Source organism: Pomacea canaliculata, linkage group LG8 (genome assembly GCF_003073045.1).
Source record: "Pomacea canaliculata isolate SZHN2017 linkage group LG8, ASM307304v1, whole genome shotgun sequence".
Classification (NCBI taxonomy): Eukaryota; Metazoa; Mollusca; class Gastropoda; order Architaenioglossa; family Ampullariidae; genus Pomacea; species Pomacea canaliculata.
Window position 1 is genome coordinate 284,460 of NC_037597.1, and position 20,232 is coordinate 304,691.

Sequence of the window (20,232 nt, forward strand, 5' to 3'; positions counted from 1 at the left end):
GTATCGAGAGGCTAGCATCAAGCCTTCTGGTGGCTGAAATCGGCCCAGTTTGTCGGTGAACTTGCCAACCTCTATACCAGATACAGAATAGTCTAACATAAGAAGAATAGATTTTTCACTGCGGATTAAATGGTGCATAAAAATTCTGAAGATTTCAGATAGCAATCTGAACGATTTACTATTTGCAAGATAGGCCTTAGGCCAATGTTAATTTCACTTTCATAAGTACAAGTGTAGAGAAGAGGCAGCAATGGACCCCATATTAATACATCTACCCACACAGTGCTAGCCAAATTAAAAAATATCCCACCTACCAACCGAAAGGTCTATCCCATCTCCTTCATCATAAACAATGGTACATGCAAGTCAAGTATGCTTTATGTCCTATAAAGATACCGCCCATTTTCTCCTCACACGTGACATATCCAAATGAAGTTATAACCCACTTTTACACAATGGTGATAAATGTCTACACCAGTCAATGCATGATGCACTTTAAAAAAAATAATTTTAAACCAGGGTGTGTGTGCACCAGGAAGAATTGCTGTTTCCTCTGTTCCTCAAAAAAATTTAAAAATCTGGGTAGCAAACAAAAGTGAAATAAAATCTTTAGCTGCTTTACAATTTCTCACACCAGAGTTCTATGAGTATTAATCAGCCCTCTAAGTACATTTTCAAGACAGCATATTCACACAGTAGTAAAAACAACTGAAACTACTGTGAAATTTACGTGTATATATATATACTCTGAAGGCACCAAACAAAATATTGTGAAATTTATATGTACATTCATACACATATACACCTACACACAAAAGTGCATGTACACCCGCAGTTTCCTTATCTACTAAAAGTTCACTTCCTCATTCTGTGTATCTTTCGATTACAATCCCAGCATGACAGATACACATTTCGTAAAGCACTTGTTTGACATTCTAGCAATCAGCAGCCTGAAAAACAAACTGATGATTCTCAAGGCAAATCCTTCAACCCACAAGACTCTTCAGTAACCCGAATTCTGTCCAATGTCTTAGTCACACAAACATTCTCATTTTCGGACAGGAGATAAAAACAAAAATCCCTAAAATAAAAACCTTGCTATTCTTACTTTAAAACAATTATGTGAATGTTATTTTGTTTTTGTCATATAAGATGGTGGCTAGTGTCCTTTTGTAATTTGTAGCCCACTGTATGATATAAAGTTTGAAACAAAATTATGGCATTTGAAAAAGCTTTTATATAATTAGAGTACTATCCTTTCAGTATAATAACACATTTTAAGTTCAACTTTAGGAGGGCTCACAATTCCATAACACTTTTTTATGGAAAAGGATTTAAGCTTTGAGTTAGGGTTAGGATTATGTTTGTTATTCTAGTGTCATAGTGTATATCACAGCATCCAAGACAACTTTTCAGCATGGTGAATAAAGCTATTCCAAGTTTGGAAATCAAACAATGATAGCTGTTCTAAGCTTTCTGACTTTCTGGAAACTATTCTCCCCACGAGAGCCGTACTGAACATGATAGAAAATCTCGGACTTCAGCGTTATCTTTGCCATCTTTGTAACCAACATGTACACACTTATTCCACACCGTCTCCAGCAAAGGTTTAATGGTGACTGTCACAACATGGTTTATTTGTATCATATCTTAGCCTTATCATTGACTCATTTCACACAAAAACTATATATTTCCTCAGGCTCCCAAAAAAGTCTATGGATAATACAGAAAAAGCTCTAAATAACATACAAACCATTATAGCAAGAAATACAAAATGACAGTAAATCTGCAGACACAAAAATGATGCATATAATCATTGACATAATGGCTTCTACTGTGACATGTCCAATGTTGCAGTTTGATGGTATTAAATACTAAAGGATAACAAAATGTCCCTAAAATAAAATTATCTATCATGCGCTACAACTGCTAAAAAAAGTGTGCAACTGAACATACCATGGTGTGAAATCTCCTCGTTCTCCCTAATTCTGCAGTACAGTCTCTTGAGCCCTCCCGTCATAATAGCTACTATGTGTCTTCTAGGTGGCAGCACTCGCAGAAATGCTTTACGTGACCTGCGCAAGACAAATGGCATATCTGAAAGTTGCATCAATACCTTTTTTCCTTTTTATACTTATTTTCCTTTCAGATGTTAACTGTGGTAAAATGTCCGAAAGTAACAATGGTTTCATTCCTTTTACAACTAGAGGTTGTGGTCAATAAAATCTGCAATGCTGTTTGCTTGTAATACAAAACAACTTGATACTTTATTTTTTATGTAGCCTGTTACTAGCCACCTCAACAATTATGTTTTGTAAAAAAACTAATCAGACGTAATCTCTCACACCCCTGCCATACGGTGTTGAAAACGTGAGTCCAACGCTGAAACTTTGCAAGCAGCAAACACATTTATAAATGATTTTGAATTGATGCTGCCAACTTCTAATAATATTAGATACATGACTACAGCAAAGAATTATTTCAGCGTGCTTCCTACTTGACTGACTATAGTTTTGATACCGCAGGCTGCACTAACTCAAACGGTCCGCTGACTGAGCTAAGCAAACATTCAAAGTATGAATACTTGACTTTTGACCGATATTGCCCTGATTTTCGCAAAATGATTTTTCGACATGCATATACCATTTTTTTGTAGCCATTTATTATAGTTTTGCTGCATACAATTTCCTTCTGTTAATCTCGAAATTTACAGCGAAAGAAAAGCTTGTACAAGTTAAAACTGCCGATACATCCCTCGGGAAGCGTTCAAGTACACACGACACCAGCCCTTAAAGGAAGAATTACCGCTCAGATCTTGATTCAGAAAAACTAGATTCCATTGTGCGTTCATACTTATTGCTGCACTACTATCCCAAACATTGGCTATTCCTAATTCTCGTCACGGTTTTTGAAGTCGATCAGCGTATGTGTACGCGCCATTTTCTTGAGTAAGGAAATGTTCTCGCGAGATTTCTACACGGTATGGAAATGAGCTGTGTGAAGGGTCAGGGGTTGCTGCGACCTGTAAATAAACACAACAGCGTGATTGGTGAACTCGTGCGCTTGCATGTTTTAGGCACAGGGTTTATAATCAGCATCTGTAGCTGAGATGCAGTTAGTTACACGAGTTCTCAGACCGAAGTAGGATGCAAAACTAATGCCAGTACACACAGTGGACGTGCCTTGGAGTTTTTTCCCAGCGACCGCGCGTGGTGATATCAGGCTTTTGCCGACAGGCGCAGGTCGGGACACGCCATCTCGCCGCGCGCTGTGATTGGTCGGCTGTGCGCGAGCGTGCGCGCTGATGACATCATACTCCAAAACAAAGTGGCGACCGACTTGTTCACTGCCATTGCAGGCGCCAAAACTTTACATACCATCATTTGACGATATCACTCGAGGTAAGAAGAACGTTTTCTTTTACACCTACCTCTCATGAACCACTGCAATTCCTGAAATTTTCCCACATTGGAGATTTGTGGGAGAATATTACCTACGCTATCTCGTAGCGTGAAAACAAACCATGCTGCTTTGTTTACTTTTAGCAGCCAGCATGGGTTTGCTTGCCGCGCCACAGGGACACAGCAATTTACCTGTCATTTCAACATATATAGCCAGTCTTCTATTATTTACAACGACAAGGTCATAAAGTCCACACTTTTGTGGGTATATTTCATTCAAATTGTTTTTAATCGCTGGGGTGCAAGCTGTATAAACGTTGTCAGAACTGCAGCAAAAGTCACGACTGACATCCATGGCTTCACCGACGTTGGCAGAGTTACGCGCTAATGACTTCTGGCGGGCGGCTGGCTGGCTGCACACAACAGCACACCAGTGACATCAGCACACACACTCTGTCTAGCTGCAATGTCTTCACTCTGGCGGAGTCGTGACAGCTCCTCACTCTGTCCTTGCGCACAAGATTAGATTTGGTAGATTTACAAACAACAAAAACTTGAAATATTTTAATTATTGTTTGGTTGTCATTTTAAAACTATCTAAATTCTATCTTACTATGATATTTCTTTTAATAATAAGTATTACTGCACACGAGTTTTCCATTTGGAAACGAGTAAAGATGCTGCTACAGATACAGCGTGGGAATGATAGTATGAAAGGCCCAACATTGGGTTATGCTATCATGACAAGTCAGTGACTTAGTCATTATGAATTTATTAAGAAATTTCCAGCATTCGATTTAAGCGATACATTCCATTTTTAAGTCTAGTTTGATTGTTAAAGTTTATTCAGACGTGAATTTTTTTTCCTAACAGCATCAAAACAAGCAAGAGTGTACAAAAACTTTCATTATTTTGAACAATATTTAGACTTGTGTGTGATTTTCTCGTCAGGGTGTTTGAATGGCAGAGAGTGGATAGACATGGCAATAACATGAATATAAGTCTTTAATGCGTGACGAAATGCACCATTTGTGTTGTGTACCAACTACGGTATAGTAACGGTGTTGCTTTTGTCCAGGTACTGGCTGACCAAATGCGTCCACTCCATCCATGGAGAAGCAGGCAGGCGACGATCAACAACATATAGCTAGCGGCGGTGCCAGCTTGGTGGCTGGCCTGAGTTCCGACATCATGGGTGGCATTGCTTGTGCTACTGGTCGGGGGGCTTCTGGCCGTTCTGGGAGTGTGGTGAGTGACTCTGGGGCTACAAGCACCCCTCCGCGCCAGTCGTCCAAACGGGACAGTGGCTACCACACGGACTGTTCACCGGCCACCTTCTCACCCCTCACTCCTCAGTTTACCTTCGACACTTCCGGCGAAAGTCCGGGAGAGAGGCCCGCCTGTTCTCCGGGACAAGCTTTTCCGGGCCCCTCCCTCAGCCCGGGTGGCCCCCACAAGTCCCGGTTGCCCTGTGACTCAGGGGATGAGGATGAGAACAGGACCGAACTTGTCACCACGGGTAACAAACCGACCGGGGTGCCTGACATCAAGCTCTTCCAGGCGAAAGTAGACCTGGGTACCGTGGCCACCCGGCGCAAAACCACGGCTTCCCCGTTGTTATCAGAAGATGACGCCGACGACAAATGTGATATCAGATGTGTAGGAGCTGCAGCTCGTCTAGGCAGCGTGCAGGAAGAAAAGGAGGAGAGAGAGGAAGTCAGCGTGTATAAGGTCGGCGAGACAGAGAGCGTTTATAACAGCGGCGAGACAAAGAGCCAGGAGACAGGGAGTTTCATGGGTGCACCTGGTGCTGCAGCACAACGCCGATGCCGCTTATTCTCCCGCTCTGACTTCAGTCATGGAGGTGGCCCCTCGCCAGCTCGTTCTGACATAAAACTCGATGACGACAACGACGATGATGTGTTCGGCGACGACGAGAAGGGAACAGGGGTGGCATGCATCGCCTATCACCACGCTGCGCTTTCCGCCATCAGACTGCCGGGTGGAGACCGCTTCCGCCCCCTCCTGGCCCGCAGCATCGCCACCCAAACCCGCACGTTCACTGCCAGCTGATAGACCAGATCCTGGCCTGCCCGCAGCCACTACCCGCTTGTGCTCGTGGTAAGAGTCACTCCACATCTTTGCTTCGGCGTGGTCTGTCTTCTTTTTTTTTCTGTCTCTCTCTCTAGTCTTCCTGACAGCTACAAACATTACTTATTAATGTATGTCAAGCCTATATTTCAATGGTGCTTTTTCTTCCATTTCCACCAACCTTGCTGCCAGCTACAAACATTATTCACGCGCAAGACGTATATATATATATCACTCGTCGGGTCAAACAAGTCACCCACGTCTAGGGTATCACCCGAACGCGAATCATCTGTAGATGACGGCGAGATCACATGATGTGTCTTTCACGTGCGTGACTCCCTGACGGCCCTTGACTCGCACCCAAAGAATGTCGATTTTTGGTCGATCTTCAGGCCGAGTTTAGCGGGTGCCATGCTGTAAGCACCCCTCGATACAGTATCCCGATGTGAGACGTTGTGCATCCTTCCATCTACTCCTACTTCCGTTGAATCACAGACAAAGCAGAAGAGAATCGATCAGTTGTCATACTGAACACCTGCCCTACATAACGATGTCCGGATGGCAGTTAGCGTTTAGTGTAGCCAGGCAATAAGCTATTTACATTGCTTATAAGGGACCCCCAATTCTCCAGCGGGCAAAATTCTGCATGTTTTGTTCCCACACAATTGTTTTTGTTGACTCTAGTGTATCTTTGTGGGGAGCGCCAAGTTAACTCATCAGTTTTGAGCAGTTCTAGTTTGCTTGTACACTCGTCTACAACGTGAACTCATCTGTGGAGCGGAAGGTCACCAGTTCGAAGCTCGTGCGAACACCTCGACCAAAACACTCCATTTCCCACCCTATGCCCGGCCCACTCTGCCCACCGAGGCATGTCTGGTCGATGGTGGGAAGCAAACATCGCCTTTTGCACGTGCCGCGCCCGAGATATAGTATAGCACATGCTCTTGACTGCCCCGACATGACTGTGGGATCGTCACTGTTTCATCTGTAATGGTCACTAGAGTTATCTCAGTCTTCCAAGCGAGGGCGTAAATGAGAAAGTAGGACGAGCGGATCATAATAAAAAGTCGTCGATGCAAGAGCCACTTACAGCAGGCAGTATCACTTGAACTGAGACAAATTTTTCTAGGGCCTTGTGTACCCGCACGTTTACGCTAAACGCTGTCTGGCATGCACGCGTTCGCGCACCAGCGCCCATATGTGTGTACGCGCGCGAGAGAGAGAATGACCGAAATTCAATGCATAAATGACGCAGTGAAATGGAGGAGAGTACGTGCATCTAGATGCTGGAGGAATGCCTGATTCTTGGTCATGTCACATTTACAAACTGCCGAGCCTATCTCGCGTAGTGTGCCAGTCTCATTCACAGATATCATGATGTCTCGTTTTCCGAACACGAACAGCAGTTTTGACTAGGGGCTTTTATTTACACTTAGTGTTTTCACTTTTTAAAAACCCTTAGAAGCTCTCTCAATTCGCTCGCGCCATTCACTCCAGCTCTCTGGCCATGCAATGTCACAAGAGTGAATCAGACCTCTACTTTTTTTTTGTCCTGAACAAATGCTCGGTAAAATAAAACTAAAAAATTCCCCCCGCACCTGTCGACGTGTTCGACCACCCCCCAGCCCACTGACCTTGTCTGCGCAACACTAAGCATCCTGCACTCATTATTAGACATGCCGGGTAGCAACTGTTTACCCGCTAGTGTTCATGTTACACAGTAACGGGGGCAGAAGTCTGATGGGTCAGCCAGGCTGACCTGCGCTCTGACAGCAATGAAGTCAGCTTCCTGAGACACCTGACGTCGAAGGTGTTGTACAGCAATAGAGGCTGGTCCTCAGTATGGCCACCCGCCAACCTGCCATCCGGCATGGGGCAAAGGAAAAAGATCTGGGGTAAAGGTGACCGTCTGCTGCTATAATGTACAGTGTCTTAATTTTTTTATAGGAATTGAAACCGTCGTAGAAAGTATGTGGTGGTCAGTCCCAGGAATACCCGCCGCGCGTTGCAAAAGGCTGTGCTTGACAAAACTCTCATTCTTTGTTACTGCCCTTTACAACACTCTTGTTCGTTTGTTTTAAAATGTTTTTTTTCTTGTAGCAACAGACCTTTAAATTGGTACCCGACAAGACTTTTAATTTCTGCGATTGCTTAAAAGAAAAAAAAATCCACGAGTGCAATTATTTACACAGCCACATTCTCCATATTTTCTGGTGGGTTACCATGGAATCTTGCTGTGTGCGTCATGCAGCAGAAGCAGCTTGTTGGGTAGAGAGAGAGAGCTTGCAGCATGTTGTCCACAAGACGTGTTCAAACACGCACGTTGCTAAAGAGGGAGGACAAAGATACGTCTTACGTAAAGCTGCCCTCGTCCGCCGCCAGGATCGATAATCACCATGACGTCAGTGCCTGCATTACCTGCTGCTTGTCTCCCTTTACCCGCACCTTGCAGTACATGGCATCGCACGGCAGTCTCCATAGAGTGGCGGCCACACGGATAAGAACATACAGAACTGACAGTCCGCGCTTTGCAGTACAGATGACTCGCAGAACAGTTTCAGTAGAATGGCTGTTACACAACTGACAACGAGTTTTGAAAAGGAATCTTCACGGGATTAAAAATCTTCACGGGATTAAAAATTTTCTTTCACAAAGAATCCACTTCAGCTTTTGCGAATGACGCGATTGTTCTGTTTATTGCAAAAGCTGTTAAGATATATCCACGTCAGACGGCATGTTCTTGTATTACATACATTTCAGTTTAGGTGGTTGTTTTCACTATATTATAATGTACTATATATAATCGCGTTCATGTAAGTGTAGGCTGAAGTTATAACTATGTTATTAATTTTGTACCTTCTTATGGAAGTGAGAATTGTAAGTGCTGAATGCAAGTTAAATACGAAGAGAAAGAAAGCGAAAGAAAGAACGGCAGAAAGAGGAGGCGGCGTGCACTGTTGACTGGCGATGTAGTAGGCGTCAGCGCTATAAATAGCCCGACTCCAGCGTTAGCAACAGCGCGCCGGCCTCACTCACACAGCGCATGCGCACAGGTCAAGGGTCGATAGGAGACGACAGGCGCTGTGACGTGGTGAGCGTCAAAACAAACGTCGTGAGGTCAAGGCTACTACTACACCTACTACGCGCGCCCTACTCTCTGCATACCACTGGCCTGTCAACACGGGTGACCGCAATACATAGATATTGCACTAAACATGGCCGTACCCACAGCCAGCAGCTCTTACAGCACCTGTACCCTCCCTCTTTCTCTCTCCGCCTTTCTCAAATCCATCCCATCCCCAGTGGATGCAGTTTTCTTTTCTTAAAAATAAGAAAGAAAAACCTAATTAGTACTTGAGTCCTCTTGTTAACTTTTCCTTGTCCGTTTTCTCTTATTTCGTCTTTGTATGTCTTCACTTGAAAACTAATGTAGAAAATACAAATCAACATTCGGACGCCATGCTTGTAATTTCTAGATTACCCCGTTCCCCTTTATCACTTGGGGAGGGGAACAGATCCTCCATCAGCGGAATTGCTATCATGGAGTAGCAGTGCTCCTAATTTGTCTCCAAGGTTTGTTTGCAGCCATAATTAACATAGTGACCAGGATTTGTATGTGCTATGTACGAGCCCGTTATCATGCCGGCTTAAAAGCAGAAGTGTGCGAACAAACCCGGGTAGATAAACGCTTTCCCTGCACGATACAAGCTGCACGTGCAGTGTACACGTAGTTGCGCGTGCGCTCACACATTTGCATGAAGACGCATTTGATTGGCTGAGAGCCGACGTGACCTGGCATGACCCCACACGCATTGGTTGCCAGCGTGGGAATCTAAGGGAGAAGACCAGCAAGGCGGCACAATGGGAGGACATGTACATGTATACTTACACCAGCCACATGACCTTATTCTCTGACCTACATCCTACGTTTAACACGTGTCAACGCTCTCGCTGAAGATAGAAGAACGGTGTAGTGTGTGTGGGGAGAGAAAAGCACTGTTTACACTTCTTACTCTCCTCCCTCTGCTTGGTTTCCTCAGGTCGTTTGGTTTGCTATTCAGTGTAGGAGGAAGGTAAGGTAAAGGTCATCCCCGAACCTTTTTAGGTCGTTGGGGGTTGGGGGTGGGCTTAGAGACCCCTTTTCTGGGGGCTAGCCTTACGTGAGGGCGGTGCCCAGCTACTCTCCCTCAGTGTCTCAGTCTCCGAACCATGTATGCAGTCCATGGAGTCAGGTACCCGTTCCCGCCAGCTCAGTCGACTTTCAGTCTTTAAAATGTGAGGTGATAAAGATCACACTTCTCTGGAGGCTGACAGCTTCTTGCTGCCTTGCCTTCCTCAACCTGTTATAGAGTCAGGCACCCATTGGCAATAGTAGGGTGGACTGGGGAAGGGTAGTTGGCAATAACACACATGTATCAAAGCGGGTTGACACGCCAGTGCTGTAACAGCTCGGCTGTCCTCTTACCCAACGATAGGCCCCATGTACTCAGCAGGCTCAGCCACTCTGTGACGGCTTCATAGATGATGTCTGTCTTTGCATTACAAGAGCGTGCACTAATACCTGTGAGCAGGTGACCCACAACCGTATTGTATGATATATACACACACATATACACCTGTATGTGCATGGGTTGCTAAGAGTGACGCGAGATACCATGTGGACCAAATCTGTTTTCAATGAAGGCTCTTTTCTTTGGTCTTTACTCCACTATTAGCTCAGCATGTCAACAATAAACAAGACAGTTGACATGACCAATGAACACATGACACCTGCCATGACAAGAATACATGGCAGCTGACATGTCTTCTCCACTGACGTGGTTCTCGCTGCAATCCGCCCCCAACCCCCAGTCTGGAGGATCAACTTGCAGATGTCGGTGTTGCCGCATGTTCTGTTCTCCAAACCCCAGAATCATGTTGGGGTTAGTGTCCATACTCGTGACTAACACTTTATCTGATGTGATATCAACAGAACTATTGAGGCTCGCAACACCTGTCAGCGCCACATGTCATAAGTCTATTCCACTTACCCTACTTATCAGTCAGTTAAGACAAAGGCTGTCAGTGATGTCTAGGAGGCAGTGTCTGCATTCTTAAATACAACCCTGCTATTTCTCATCACACACAGGTTGTTTAATCCTTGTCTCTAGACAACCTCTATTTCTCATCACAGAGCCAATGTCTTCAGTGTCTTCTCCACGTGCCCATGGCGTGTGGGGTTAGGACACGTGTAGCAGTGTTCCACCTCCCCATCGTGACTGTCTGACTACATTTGTTTACTTCTGTAACGAGATATGTCGGACAGCATGTCAACTCATACCTGTCACAGGGGACATATCAGTGATACATATGGCATGTTATATGTCACAAAAGACATGTCGGGGTGCATGTGGTGGATCATGCGTGTTCCAAAGGGTCACATGCTCTATCCTGTTTCTGCCTGTTGTTTTATGTCTTCAACATTTCCTCGGATATTTTGCTGGGGTTTGTCATTATTCTGTTGCTGCTTCTCTTGTCAGAGACAGTTCATTGAATCAGGTCAGACCTTTCTACAATGATGGCATATAGATCACACCTAAAGAGTATGTCAGGTGTTCAAGCTCCGTAGATATAGTGACCCCCTCCTGTCTTCTGTGAATGCAATAACAAATATAGTGTCTATACCCTGTCTCCTGTGAGTACTGTAACATTTCCCCTCAGCCCTGCTGTCTCCGCAGTGGTCACATAAACAACTGAAGTGTGTGAGCTTGGTCAGTATGAACATCCCAAACTGTCACGCGTCGTTTCGTGTCGCCTGCGAAATGTAATGCATGGTTGCCCAGCACCTGTAAGTTGTAGTGGTGTCAGGTGTGCACCTGTCTGAAGCACTTTGGAATTTGTAGTTTTGTGTGAGTGAGAGAGAGAGAGCAGATAGAAGTGAAGTTGAACTACTGGTGTCGTCTTTGCTTTTGTTTGTTGTGTTTGTTGATGTTTTCGTGAAGCTGGCTGTTGCTAGGTTGTTCTTGTATATCTTGCTGTGTGGAAGCTGTATGTTGGTTTAGTTGCTTGCTGGAGACAAGTATTGCTGAGCAAGCCTGGTCTCGTGATGTGTGTAGACATCCTGTGTGTAGTTCTACTGGCTCTACACGTCTCGTTTTTCCCGATGTTATTTATGTCTGCTGGCCTCGAGGGAAAACCCCCGCTGATACAGTTGTGGTTTCTTGCAACTCTCCTGTCCTCGTGATGATGACACTGACCACCCAAAATAACCATGTTTGTGCTATTGATAGAGGTCCCCTTGTTCCACTCGTAAGCTGTCGGTCATCACTGAGGAGATCAGCAATGAGGTGACGCAAGCAGTAGTTTTGTGCTCACCTGTGACTAGGGTCAGCAGACCGTCTCACCACACTCAGTGCATTGCGGAAATTCCCGGAGTAACCACTCTTTGATTGCAGGAGAATAACAGCAGTTTACAGCTGGGGTTGCTACTGTGAAGGTGGCAAGATCGTACCTGAGTATCTATCCAAAACATTTCATTATGGGATATCTGAGTGCCATAGACGAATCTGGTATGAATACGTTGATATTTACCTTGGTGGCATAGTCTTCGTTTTCCTACCCTTCATACAAAGAAATTGAGAGCTGAATATAACACACGACCATGTTCTTCAGTGCTGACTGTATTTTAGGTCTGTTGAGGTCAGCCACAAGTTCGACAGTCGATGTTGGTAGCCATGAAATAGGATTGAAGTATTGCAAGGCAATGTCGACTTGGCAAAGCACTGTGTTGGAACACTATGACCTCGCTGTGAGGAAACGTGGCATCTGCCACCCCAAAGCCCAACTGTCACTCAAGCCGTTTGTTGTCTTGTTGTTTGTAGGGAGCGCCGTGCGGAGACTGCGCTACTACTCGGAGGGCGAGGAGACCGCCAGTGTGTCGGTGCTGACGCAGGGTCCCTTGCCGGACCTGGTGCCCATCACGTACTCGCAGTTTGCCCTCCGCGAGAGGTCGCTGTCGGCGCCGGACCTAGAAAGCCAGCAACGCCAGCGTCTGACGGAGCGCGAGGTGGGGCGCGAGTTGCGCCGCATCAGTGACGAGTTCCTGAGGACGCACGCCTTCCGCCACGTGCGCCCCGGCGCCCTGGTGAGTGGGTATGCACCGCGCCTTTTCTTTTTGTTCTCCTTCCTTCTCTTTGATTTTTACACTTCTTTTTCTTGGGGGCTTGGGATACTTGTTGTTTCTTTGTTTGTGCCTTCATTCACCCAGTTGGTTTTTTGCTTCTTTCCTAAAACTTTTAGAAGAAGAATTTTTCATTTATTCATTTATTTTGAGACTACAGCAGACGAGAAAGACGGGTGTTTGTGAGAAATAAGTGAGTGAGAGACAATGCGTGCGTGCGTAAGGACCAAAAGTAATCAGAGCATTCTCAACTTGTAGGCCTCGATCCACGCGGAGCTGAACACCGTAGCGGCCTTGTTCCTGGGTGGAGCACGCCGCCTCCTATACCGGAACTTCGCCGGCTACTTCCGGTGCGTCTTCACGTGGACACGACGAGCCGTTCTAGACGCCGAGCGACACGAGGCCGACAGTCCAGTGGACTCCCCCAGGTGATAACTTGTACGCACTGTAGCCACACCTGTCATGTCTCGTCGCGTGTTGCCCAAGACGGGCGTCGCACCTCGCCGACTAAAAAGGGGGGCGCGCGTGCTTTGCATGCAAGGTGGTGCTCGTTGGGGCATCCTTGACTTCTGTTGCTGGCCGCGAGACTACAGCACCACTGTACCCTTCACTGTTCACCCCGACCCCCAGCCCACCAACACACACCTCGCTCACTTCCTGCCTTCCTGGCTTTTTTGTGCTTCTTCGCCAAGCTGCTCAACAAGATCCTGCTCTACCGTCTGCCGGTGCCTTGTTCTGCGCTGTAGACTTAGCCACTGTTGCCATGACGACGACGTCTCCATAGAACGGTGAGAACTGCACCACCAAGTGGGTGACATTGCCATCAGCTCCCCCTCATCGCCATCAACAAGCCAGTTCTTGTACCCGTGGCTGCCACAGCGTTGTGACCAAGTGCCAAGACAGGACACAACAAGTTCTGCGCACGTACATAGAGCTGAGCGCCTTATTCCATGCACACACTCTTGTGTCTACCTGGCCACAACCTCCGCATCAACAAGAGCAGCTATCGTCCGCTCAGTGTCGGCTACCAAAATGGCAAGAGCAGCAACACGACTTTGTTTGGACACCTTGTTCGTATTGTCAAACTCAGTTGTTTTATTTTGGTGTGGGTTTTTTTCCCCGTGGAAAGGGTGGGGGTAATGACTATAGTTATGGAAGACCTAGCCTGTTATTGTAAGTGATTACAAACATATGTTATGTGATATGATGGGGAAAGAGACCAGGCGTGTCTCAGTCCTGTCCAGTTCCCTTGCCGCCGCCCTCCACCCCCTCCTCCACTGAGATGTGCTGAGTGCTCAAGGACCTAGTTCCTAGGCAGCTCCCAGCTTTACTCACAACTCAGCATGTCCAGTGGACCTACAGGACATCCCCATGCTGGGCTTTCACCCATTTTGTTTCCTGCAAAACGATTATGCAACAAGAGTCAGCGAACGTCCAGTGCTTTTCTTTTTGTGGGGGTAGGGTGGGGTGGGAGAACAGTTGTACATGTTCTTGGCATAGGAGACCAGGTTGCATTGTTAGTTGTGCCCATTCTATCTAGCAGCTAGGCACCACAGACCAAGCTAGGAGGTTACCGCCAGAGGGCAGAGTGGTTTCGCGAGAAACACGCGCTGTCATGGCGTCTGTAGGCAAAGCGTGCCGCCAGCTGCACCTGCACTTTGGCCATTAATGTCTAAAATAGAGGCCACTCTCTGCCATGTCGGTCTCTGCATGTTGGCACTATTGTGAGAGTGATTTGGGCGGGTGGCAGATGGAAGGCCATAGACTAAAGGCGAGTGAGCGGACATGTTCACAGGTGGGGAAGTTGTTTTACCAGATTGCTCATGACCAGATTTCATAAATATGGTTTCAAAGTTTCTAGTTTTTTAGCCAGAACATTGGATTTGTGCCCATTTAATTGTATTTGGTGTATTCAAAATAATGTCAATGTGTGAAACTGGGTTGGCCTTGTTAACCCATTTGCATCAATCTTTTCTTGGAAAACTTGTTGTTTGGGCTTTTGGCTACCCACGCCTGGCACCACGTTGCAGTTCACTACAGGCACCGACAGCTGGCGTTTGTTGAGCATAACTTTAGATGTAGTGCGTGTTAGACACAGAAAAACCAAACCTTTTGTTTTTGTCGAGGACCATTGGAGAAAGAGACTGCCCGGTCACCATTGTGATCAGTGTCTGAAGAACTCCCTGCACCCTGTCCACGGCTGTCAGCGGTTCGGTGACGATCACAAGACAGCTGTCGCACGCGCGTGCTGCTTTGCTGATGTGCCGTGCCTGTCTTCTACAACACTCGGTTGCACGAGCTTGTCACCGTGGCCATGGTCAGCCTATCCCCGTGCAGCAACCATCAGCTGGCGTGCGGCTTGGGGGTGGGAGTGGAGGGAGTCTAGCATGTAACAACACTTGCTTTGGGACAAGATTGCGCGAGTTGCCATCTGTCGTTGTTTGGCCACATTTATTGTTTTTCGCGTGATTTCGCGGATGAGATGTAAATGTTATGATTTGTGTTCTTGCGTCAAAGAGTAAGCAGAGATTATTAATATTGACCACTTCTTAGTATGTACTATGCTCTACTTGTTGGCATGAGTTTGTCCAAGAAGCCATGGACGAACAAGAAACCTTTAACTATTTTTGTTGTGTTGCCAGTAGATGACACTCACTCATTGTGTACTCAGTTCTCTTGCGTAATTTATTTCTTGTCACCAAGTGCTCTTGCATTTGACAGATCAAAGCAGTTGTTGGCAGCACCTTTTGTTCTTGTGTGAGGACTGTTTTGACCATGGATGCTCGTGCTTTGGCACTTGAAAACAATTTTACAGTTTCCTCAAGACAAAGAAATAACGTATTCATTTAAACTTTTCTGTTTTTCAAGCGATGCGTAATCTTATGTTCAAAGCTCAAATGTTTTTAAAACATCATGTGTTATTTTTATAACATTTTATGATTTGGAACAAATCCTGTTTAAAGAGGAAGTATTACAAAATAATCTAAAACAACACGTTGTGGACACTAGCTTGAGCTAGTAAATGCATAGCACAGTGAGTTGAAGCTGTGATGTAGCAAGCTACTGACAAGCTGTGATGTAGCAAGCTACTGACAAGCTGTGATGTAGTACCAAGCTACTGACAAGCTGTGATGTAGCAAGCTACTGACAAGCTGTGATGTAGTACAAGCTACTGACAAGCTGTGATGTAGCAAGCTACTGACAAGCTGTGATGTAGCAAGCTACTGACAAGCTGTGATGTAGCACGTTCTCATCCCTACAAGATGACAAGGACACATTCCAAGGCGCCCGCCCCCGCAACGCTTGAGCGGCTCGGTGGAGCGGTCCGGTGGCGCCACGGTTAGCACCTGTCACCAATACAGTGAAGGTTGGCTGTCCAGGGTTCAAATCTGGTCTCGGGCACGCTGTTCTTTCTCTGCACGTGGCATCTGTTTTCAGGGCTGGCTGCCTTGCCGTGATGTAGCCTTCGTTGCTGACACGGCGTAAAACACAAATCAGCTCCCCACCCCCTTGCGTCACGTGCCCCTCAGTATGGCTGACAGCTTGTTGTCCACAAATATTGCTTTGTTGTCGTCCACCTCCAGCAAACCTCCATCGAGACCTCGCTTGTTACCCACCTCGTCCTACGTGGACTTAGTTTTGTAAGGCACAAAGTCATTTTAATTTGTTTACTTTTCTTGGAATCATCAGGAACGTTCGTTTATGATTAGTTAACGACTTTTGGCCTGCGTGTACGGACGTGTCAATCATGTTTCTGGTGCCAAAAGGATGTCGGGCTTCTCGCTCTGGTTACTTTGGTGCCACGCCAGTGCTAGGAGTCCAAGCTCCCGCGCTTCGCTTATATTTTTTCTTAAATAATTTCTTTTTTTCCTAATATTAGGATTAATAGGGGATCCAAAACTGATCCGTTTAATTGCGAAAAGCACATGATGTCATGTTGTACGCACGACTGTCGCATGCTAGCACACAGAACGACCTACAGAAACAACTTTTGGTACAGTTGCATTTAAAAATCACATTCATGCAAAGCATTTTGTAATTTGTGCATACTGCAAAGTCTCAGAACTGCTGGGAATTGTAAGATAAGTCAAAGCATTATCTGACCTTGTGTAATATCCAGTATTCCGCTAGCACTTGCGTCACGTGTGGTTGGACACTCGCTGCTGGCGACAAATCCTTCTTCAGCCCTTCATTTGTAGAGCGACAATCACGGACAGCGTGACTGCAGTCACACCACCGTGTCGCGTGACCTACTCTCGACACCAGACGTTCACTCCATCAGTCACCGTGCACCCCGCCATTGGTAGCTAGGCGACTGAAACAGCCAGTAGTCGCCACTATACTATACTATACTATACTTTACTTACTATATCCACGTCACTTTCAGTGAGGTCACCACAGAAACAGCCAGTAGTCAGAGCTGTTTGATGTCACGTGACAACGTCCTGTGTTTTGTGAGTCACACCCTGTTTCAAGGGGTGCTCGTCATGTTTGATAACTTGAGGTTTTGCTCTCCTGCCATTTACAAATGGTTCTGTCTCGAGTTGGTCAGTGTCCTTAAACGGACCGACAGGAAATGGTTTTATTGATCTCATTTTGACATGTACAGGGTTAATTATGAATTACTTGGTTGATCGTTCGGTTGATTGGTTGGCTGACTGGCTAGTTTTGCTCCAAGCTACAGAAGATATTTGTTTGCCAAAAAAAGTATTGTTTGATCGCTGGCCTTGGCTGCAGTCTGTTTTTGAATTGCGCTATATTTGAAAGAAAAGAAAAAAAGAAAAGAAATTATGATAATATTGAAAGCTTCGTTCGTCTTATGTTAAAGAAGCGTTTGAATGCTTAAGAATGCTGGTGTGTATGGTGTGTGTGTGTGTATTGTGTGTGGTGTAGTGTGTGTGTGTGTGTGTGTATTGTGTGTGTGTGTGTGTGTGTGTGTGTGTGTGTGTGTGTATGTGTGTGTGTGTGTGTGTATTGTGTGTGTGTGTGTGTGTGTGTGTGTGTGCATTTGTCCGTGTCGTGCGTTTGTCTGTGTGTCGTGCGAAGACGTGCAAGAAAGAAGTTTCATCACGCGCTGTGGTTCCGCTGTTGGAGGTGTTGACTGTGAGGATGTTGTCATTATCCACCATCAAGCATCTCGCTCACCTGTACCCTGCCCCACCCTGACCCTGGACATCAGCAATGCAACAGGGAGGGACCCTGCAGGGGCACGATGACTGGGACTATGTTCCTCCTTCCTCTACAAACGCGTGACAGAGGCCCTGGGGCACCGAGCAAGAGGGTGACAGTTATGACGTCACATGCACCACCCACGTCAACATCATCCTGCAGGGTAACCTTCTGACGTCACATTTGAGATGTGCACAGCGCATGCTCATCCCCCTACGCAGCACGCTCTCAGCTTACAACAGGAATGAGACAAGGACAACACAGCATGCGAGGGACGGAAGAACAAACAACAGGACTGACGACGAATACAAGACAAACAAAACACATACAGACACCGAGTATCAAGGACTGAGGAACACGTGATCCTGGACAGGAGGACAAGCAGGGAGTGGCAAAGCGGACAAGGGGCGGGGTGGTGTGGGGCTGGAGGGTGAAAAGGACGGACATCATGGCGACTGTGTGAGGAGCAGTGCTCCAGGAAGAGGTGCGTCTTGACAGGAGACTTACAGGATTGTACAGCGGGTAGGTGGCGGGTAGGTGGCGGGTATGGACAGGGAGAGAGTTCCACAACAACTAAACATCCTGTGGCCACATGTTGTTGTTGTGGTGACAGGAGGAGTAAGGTAAGGTGACCAGACGTCCCGCATTAGGCGGGACAGTCCCGCTTTTGCCCTATGTCCCGCTTTCTGGCTTTCTGGCAAGTCCATCAAATGTGCCCGTTCTCTTTAAAAATCACTTTTTTCGGGATTCTTTGACGGTGACGACACCATCATCGCCACGTGTCCCGCTTTCGCCCCCGAAACGTCTGGTCACCTTAAGTAAGGAGACGATCATCAGACGACGAGCGGAGTTGTGTAGCTGGGATGTAAGCGAGAGCAGTCCACAGAAATAATCAGGGCAGGTGTCAGCAACGACATTACAACACAACACGGACAGTTGGTACTGGACGCCGCAATGGATGGGAAGCCAGTGTAGACAACCAATGAGAGGGGGTGTAGTCACGTGTCGTGGGTGGTCACGTGTCCTGCTCTAAGCACCAAACGTGCAGCAGACGTCTGTACTATTCTGGAGTGTGTGAAGAAGGTATGGAGGGCAGCCAGCAAGCAAGAAGTGTGTGAAGAAGGTATGGAGGGCAGCCAGCAAGCAAGAAGTGTGTGAAGAAGGTATACAGGGCAGCCAGCAAGCAAGGAGTGTGTGAAGAAGGTATGGAGGGCAGCCAGCAAGTAAGGAGTGTGTGAAGAAGGTATGGAGGACAGCCAGCAAGTAAGGAGTGTGTGAAGAAGGTATGGAGGGCAGCCAGCAAGTAAGGAGTGCGTGAAGAAGGTATACAGGGCAGCCAGCAAGCAAGGAGTTGTAGTAATCAACAAACACACAGACAAGATGTTGGTAGCGCGTAGACAGAATGTGACAGATAGCACTGATCTTGTGGAGCTCATAATAGACAGACTGACAGACAGCTGTAACTTGTCTATCATAATAGACAGACTGACAGACAGCTGCAACTTGTCTATCATAATAGACTAACAGACAGCTGTAACTTGTTTATCATAATAGAGTGACAGACAGCTGTTATTTTTCTATCATAATAGACGGACAGCTGTCACGTAAGAGTCATGTCTGCAGTGACAGTTAATCTCAGATTCCTGATGGAGGACACAAAGGTGACGTAGGTGTCGCCCTCCGTGATGTCACGTGGTGGACAAACGAGTGAAGGTGGATTTGTGCTTGTGGTACACAGGAGGCTCCCGTGTGATCCTCATTGAGTTTGTTTGTTTGTCACCATCCAGTCTTTGACTTCATGAACACAGAATTCTATGGCGCCGGTAGTGAGAGACTCAGCCGGTGGAGTGGAGCTGTACAGCTGTGTGTCATCAGCATGTGATTGATGACAAACGTGAGATTAGATGCAAGATGAAAGTGGCTTCACATACAGAATATACAGAACTGGGTCGAGTGCTGAGCCTTGAGGGACACCATAAGAAAGTAGAGCAGGGCGAGATGTGTGACCACCAACACACAGTCTGCGTCCTGTCAGTGAGACAAGAGTTGAACCCCGCTAGTGCAGGTCCAGAAACCCCCTAGAGGGTGTGTAGTCTATGAAGGAGCAGAGAGTGGTCCATGGTGTCAAATGCAGCAGACAGGTCCAGTACAGTTAAGACAGAAAAAGTGTGCAGGTGATCGACAAGGTGTGTCAGTGACCTACATGGTGTGTCAGTGATGTGCATGGTGTGTCAGTGACCTACATGGTGTGTCAGTGATGTACATGGTGTGTCAGTGACCTACATGGTGTGTCAGTGATGTACATGGTGTGTCAGTGACCTACAAGGTGTGTCAGTGATGTACACGGTGTGTCAGTGACCTACATGGTGTGTCAGTGATGTACATGGTGTGTCAGTGACTACATGGTGTGTC

At 46.5% G+C, this 20,232-nt stretch overlaps 1 protein-coding gene across 3 annotated transcripts; it reads left to right on the forward strand.

Annotated features, from left to right (window-relative positions):
- Positions 1-3,059: 3,059 nt before the first annotated feature.
- LOC112570044 lies at positions 3,060-17,456 on the forward strand. 3 transcript variants are annotated; one of them, XR_003100579.1, is made up of 4 exons: positions 3,060-3,401; positions 4,480-5,522; positions 12,353-12,623; positions 12,910-17,456. XR_003100579.1 is itself a non-coding variant. In XM_025248232.1 (4 exons), exons 2-4 carry the CDS (start codon positions 5,357-5,359, stop codon positions 13,081-13,083), a joined length of 603 nt encoding a protein of 200 aa, XP_025104017.1. In that variant the 5' UTR covers positions 3,067-3,401; positions 4,480-5,356; the 3' UTR covers positions 13,084-17,456. The 3 variants fall into 3 exon arrangements, 2 of the variants coding, with proteins under 2 accessions (XP_025104017.1, XP_025104018.1); XM_025248232.1 differs by having other exon boundaries at positions 3,067-3,401; positions 12,353-12,615; XM_025248233.1 differs by lacking the exons at positions 3,060-3,401; positions 4,480-5,522 and adding an exon at positions 11,480-12,040 and having other exon boundaries at positions 12,353-12,615.
- The last annotated feature ends 2,776 nt before the right edge of the window (positions 17,457-20,232 follow it).

Bases quoted from the DNA above. Each gene is read 5' to 3' on its own strand.
- LOC112570044 (XM_025248232.1), top strand. From the start codon at position 5,357: ATGCATCGCCTATCACCACGCTGCGCTTTCCGCCATCAGACTGCCGGG. The intron at 5,523-12,352 runs GTAAGAGTCACT...TGTTGTTTGTAG, and splicing joins ACTACCCGCTTGTGCTCGTG to GGAGCGCCGTGCGGAGACTG. The intron at 12,616-12,909 runs GTGAGTGGGTAT...CTCAACTTGTAG, and splicing joins ACGTGCGCCCCGGCGCCCTG to GCCTCGATCCACGCGGAGCT.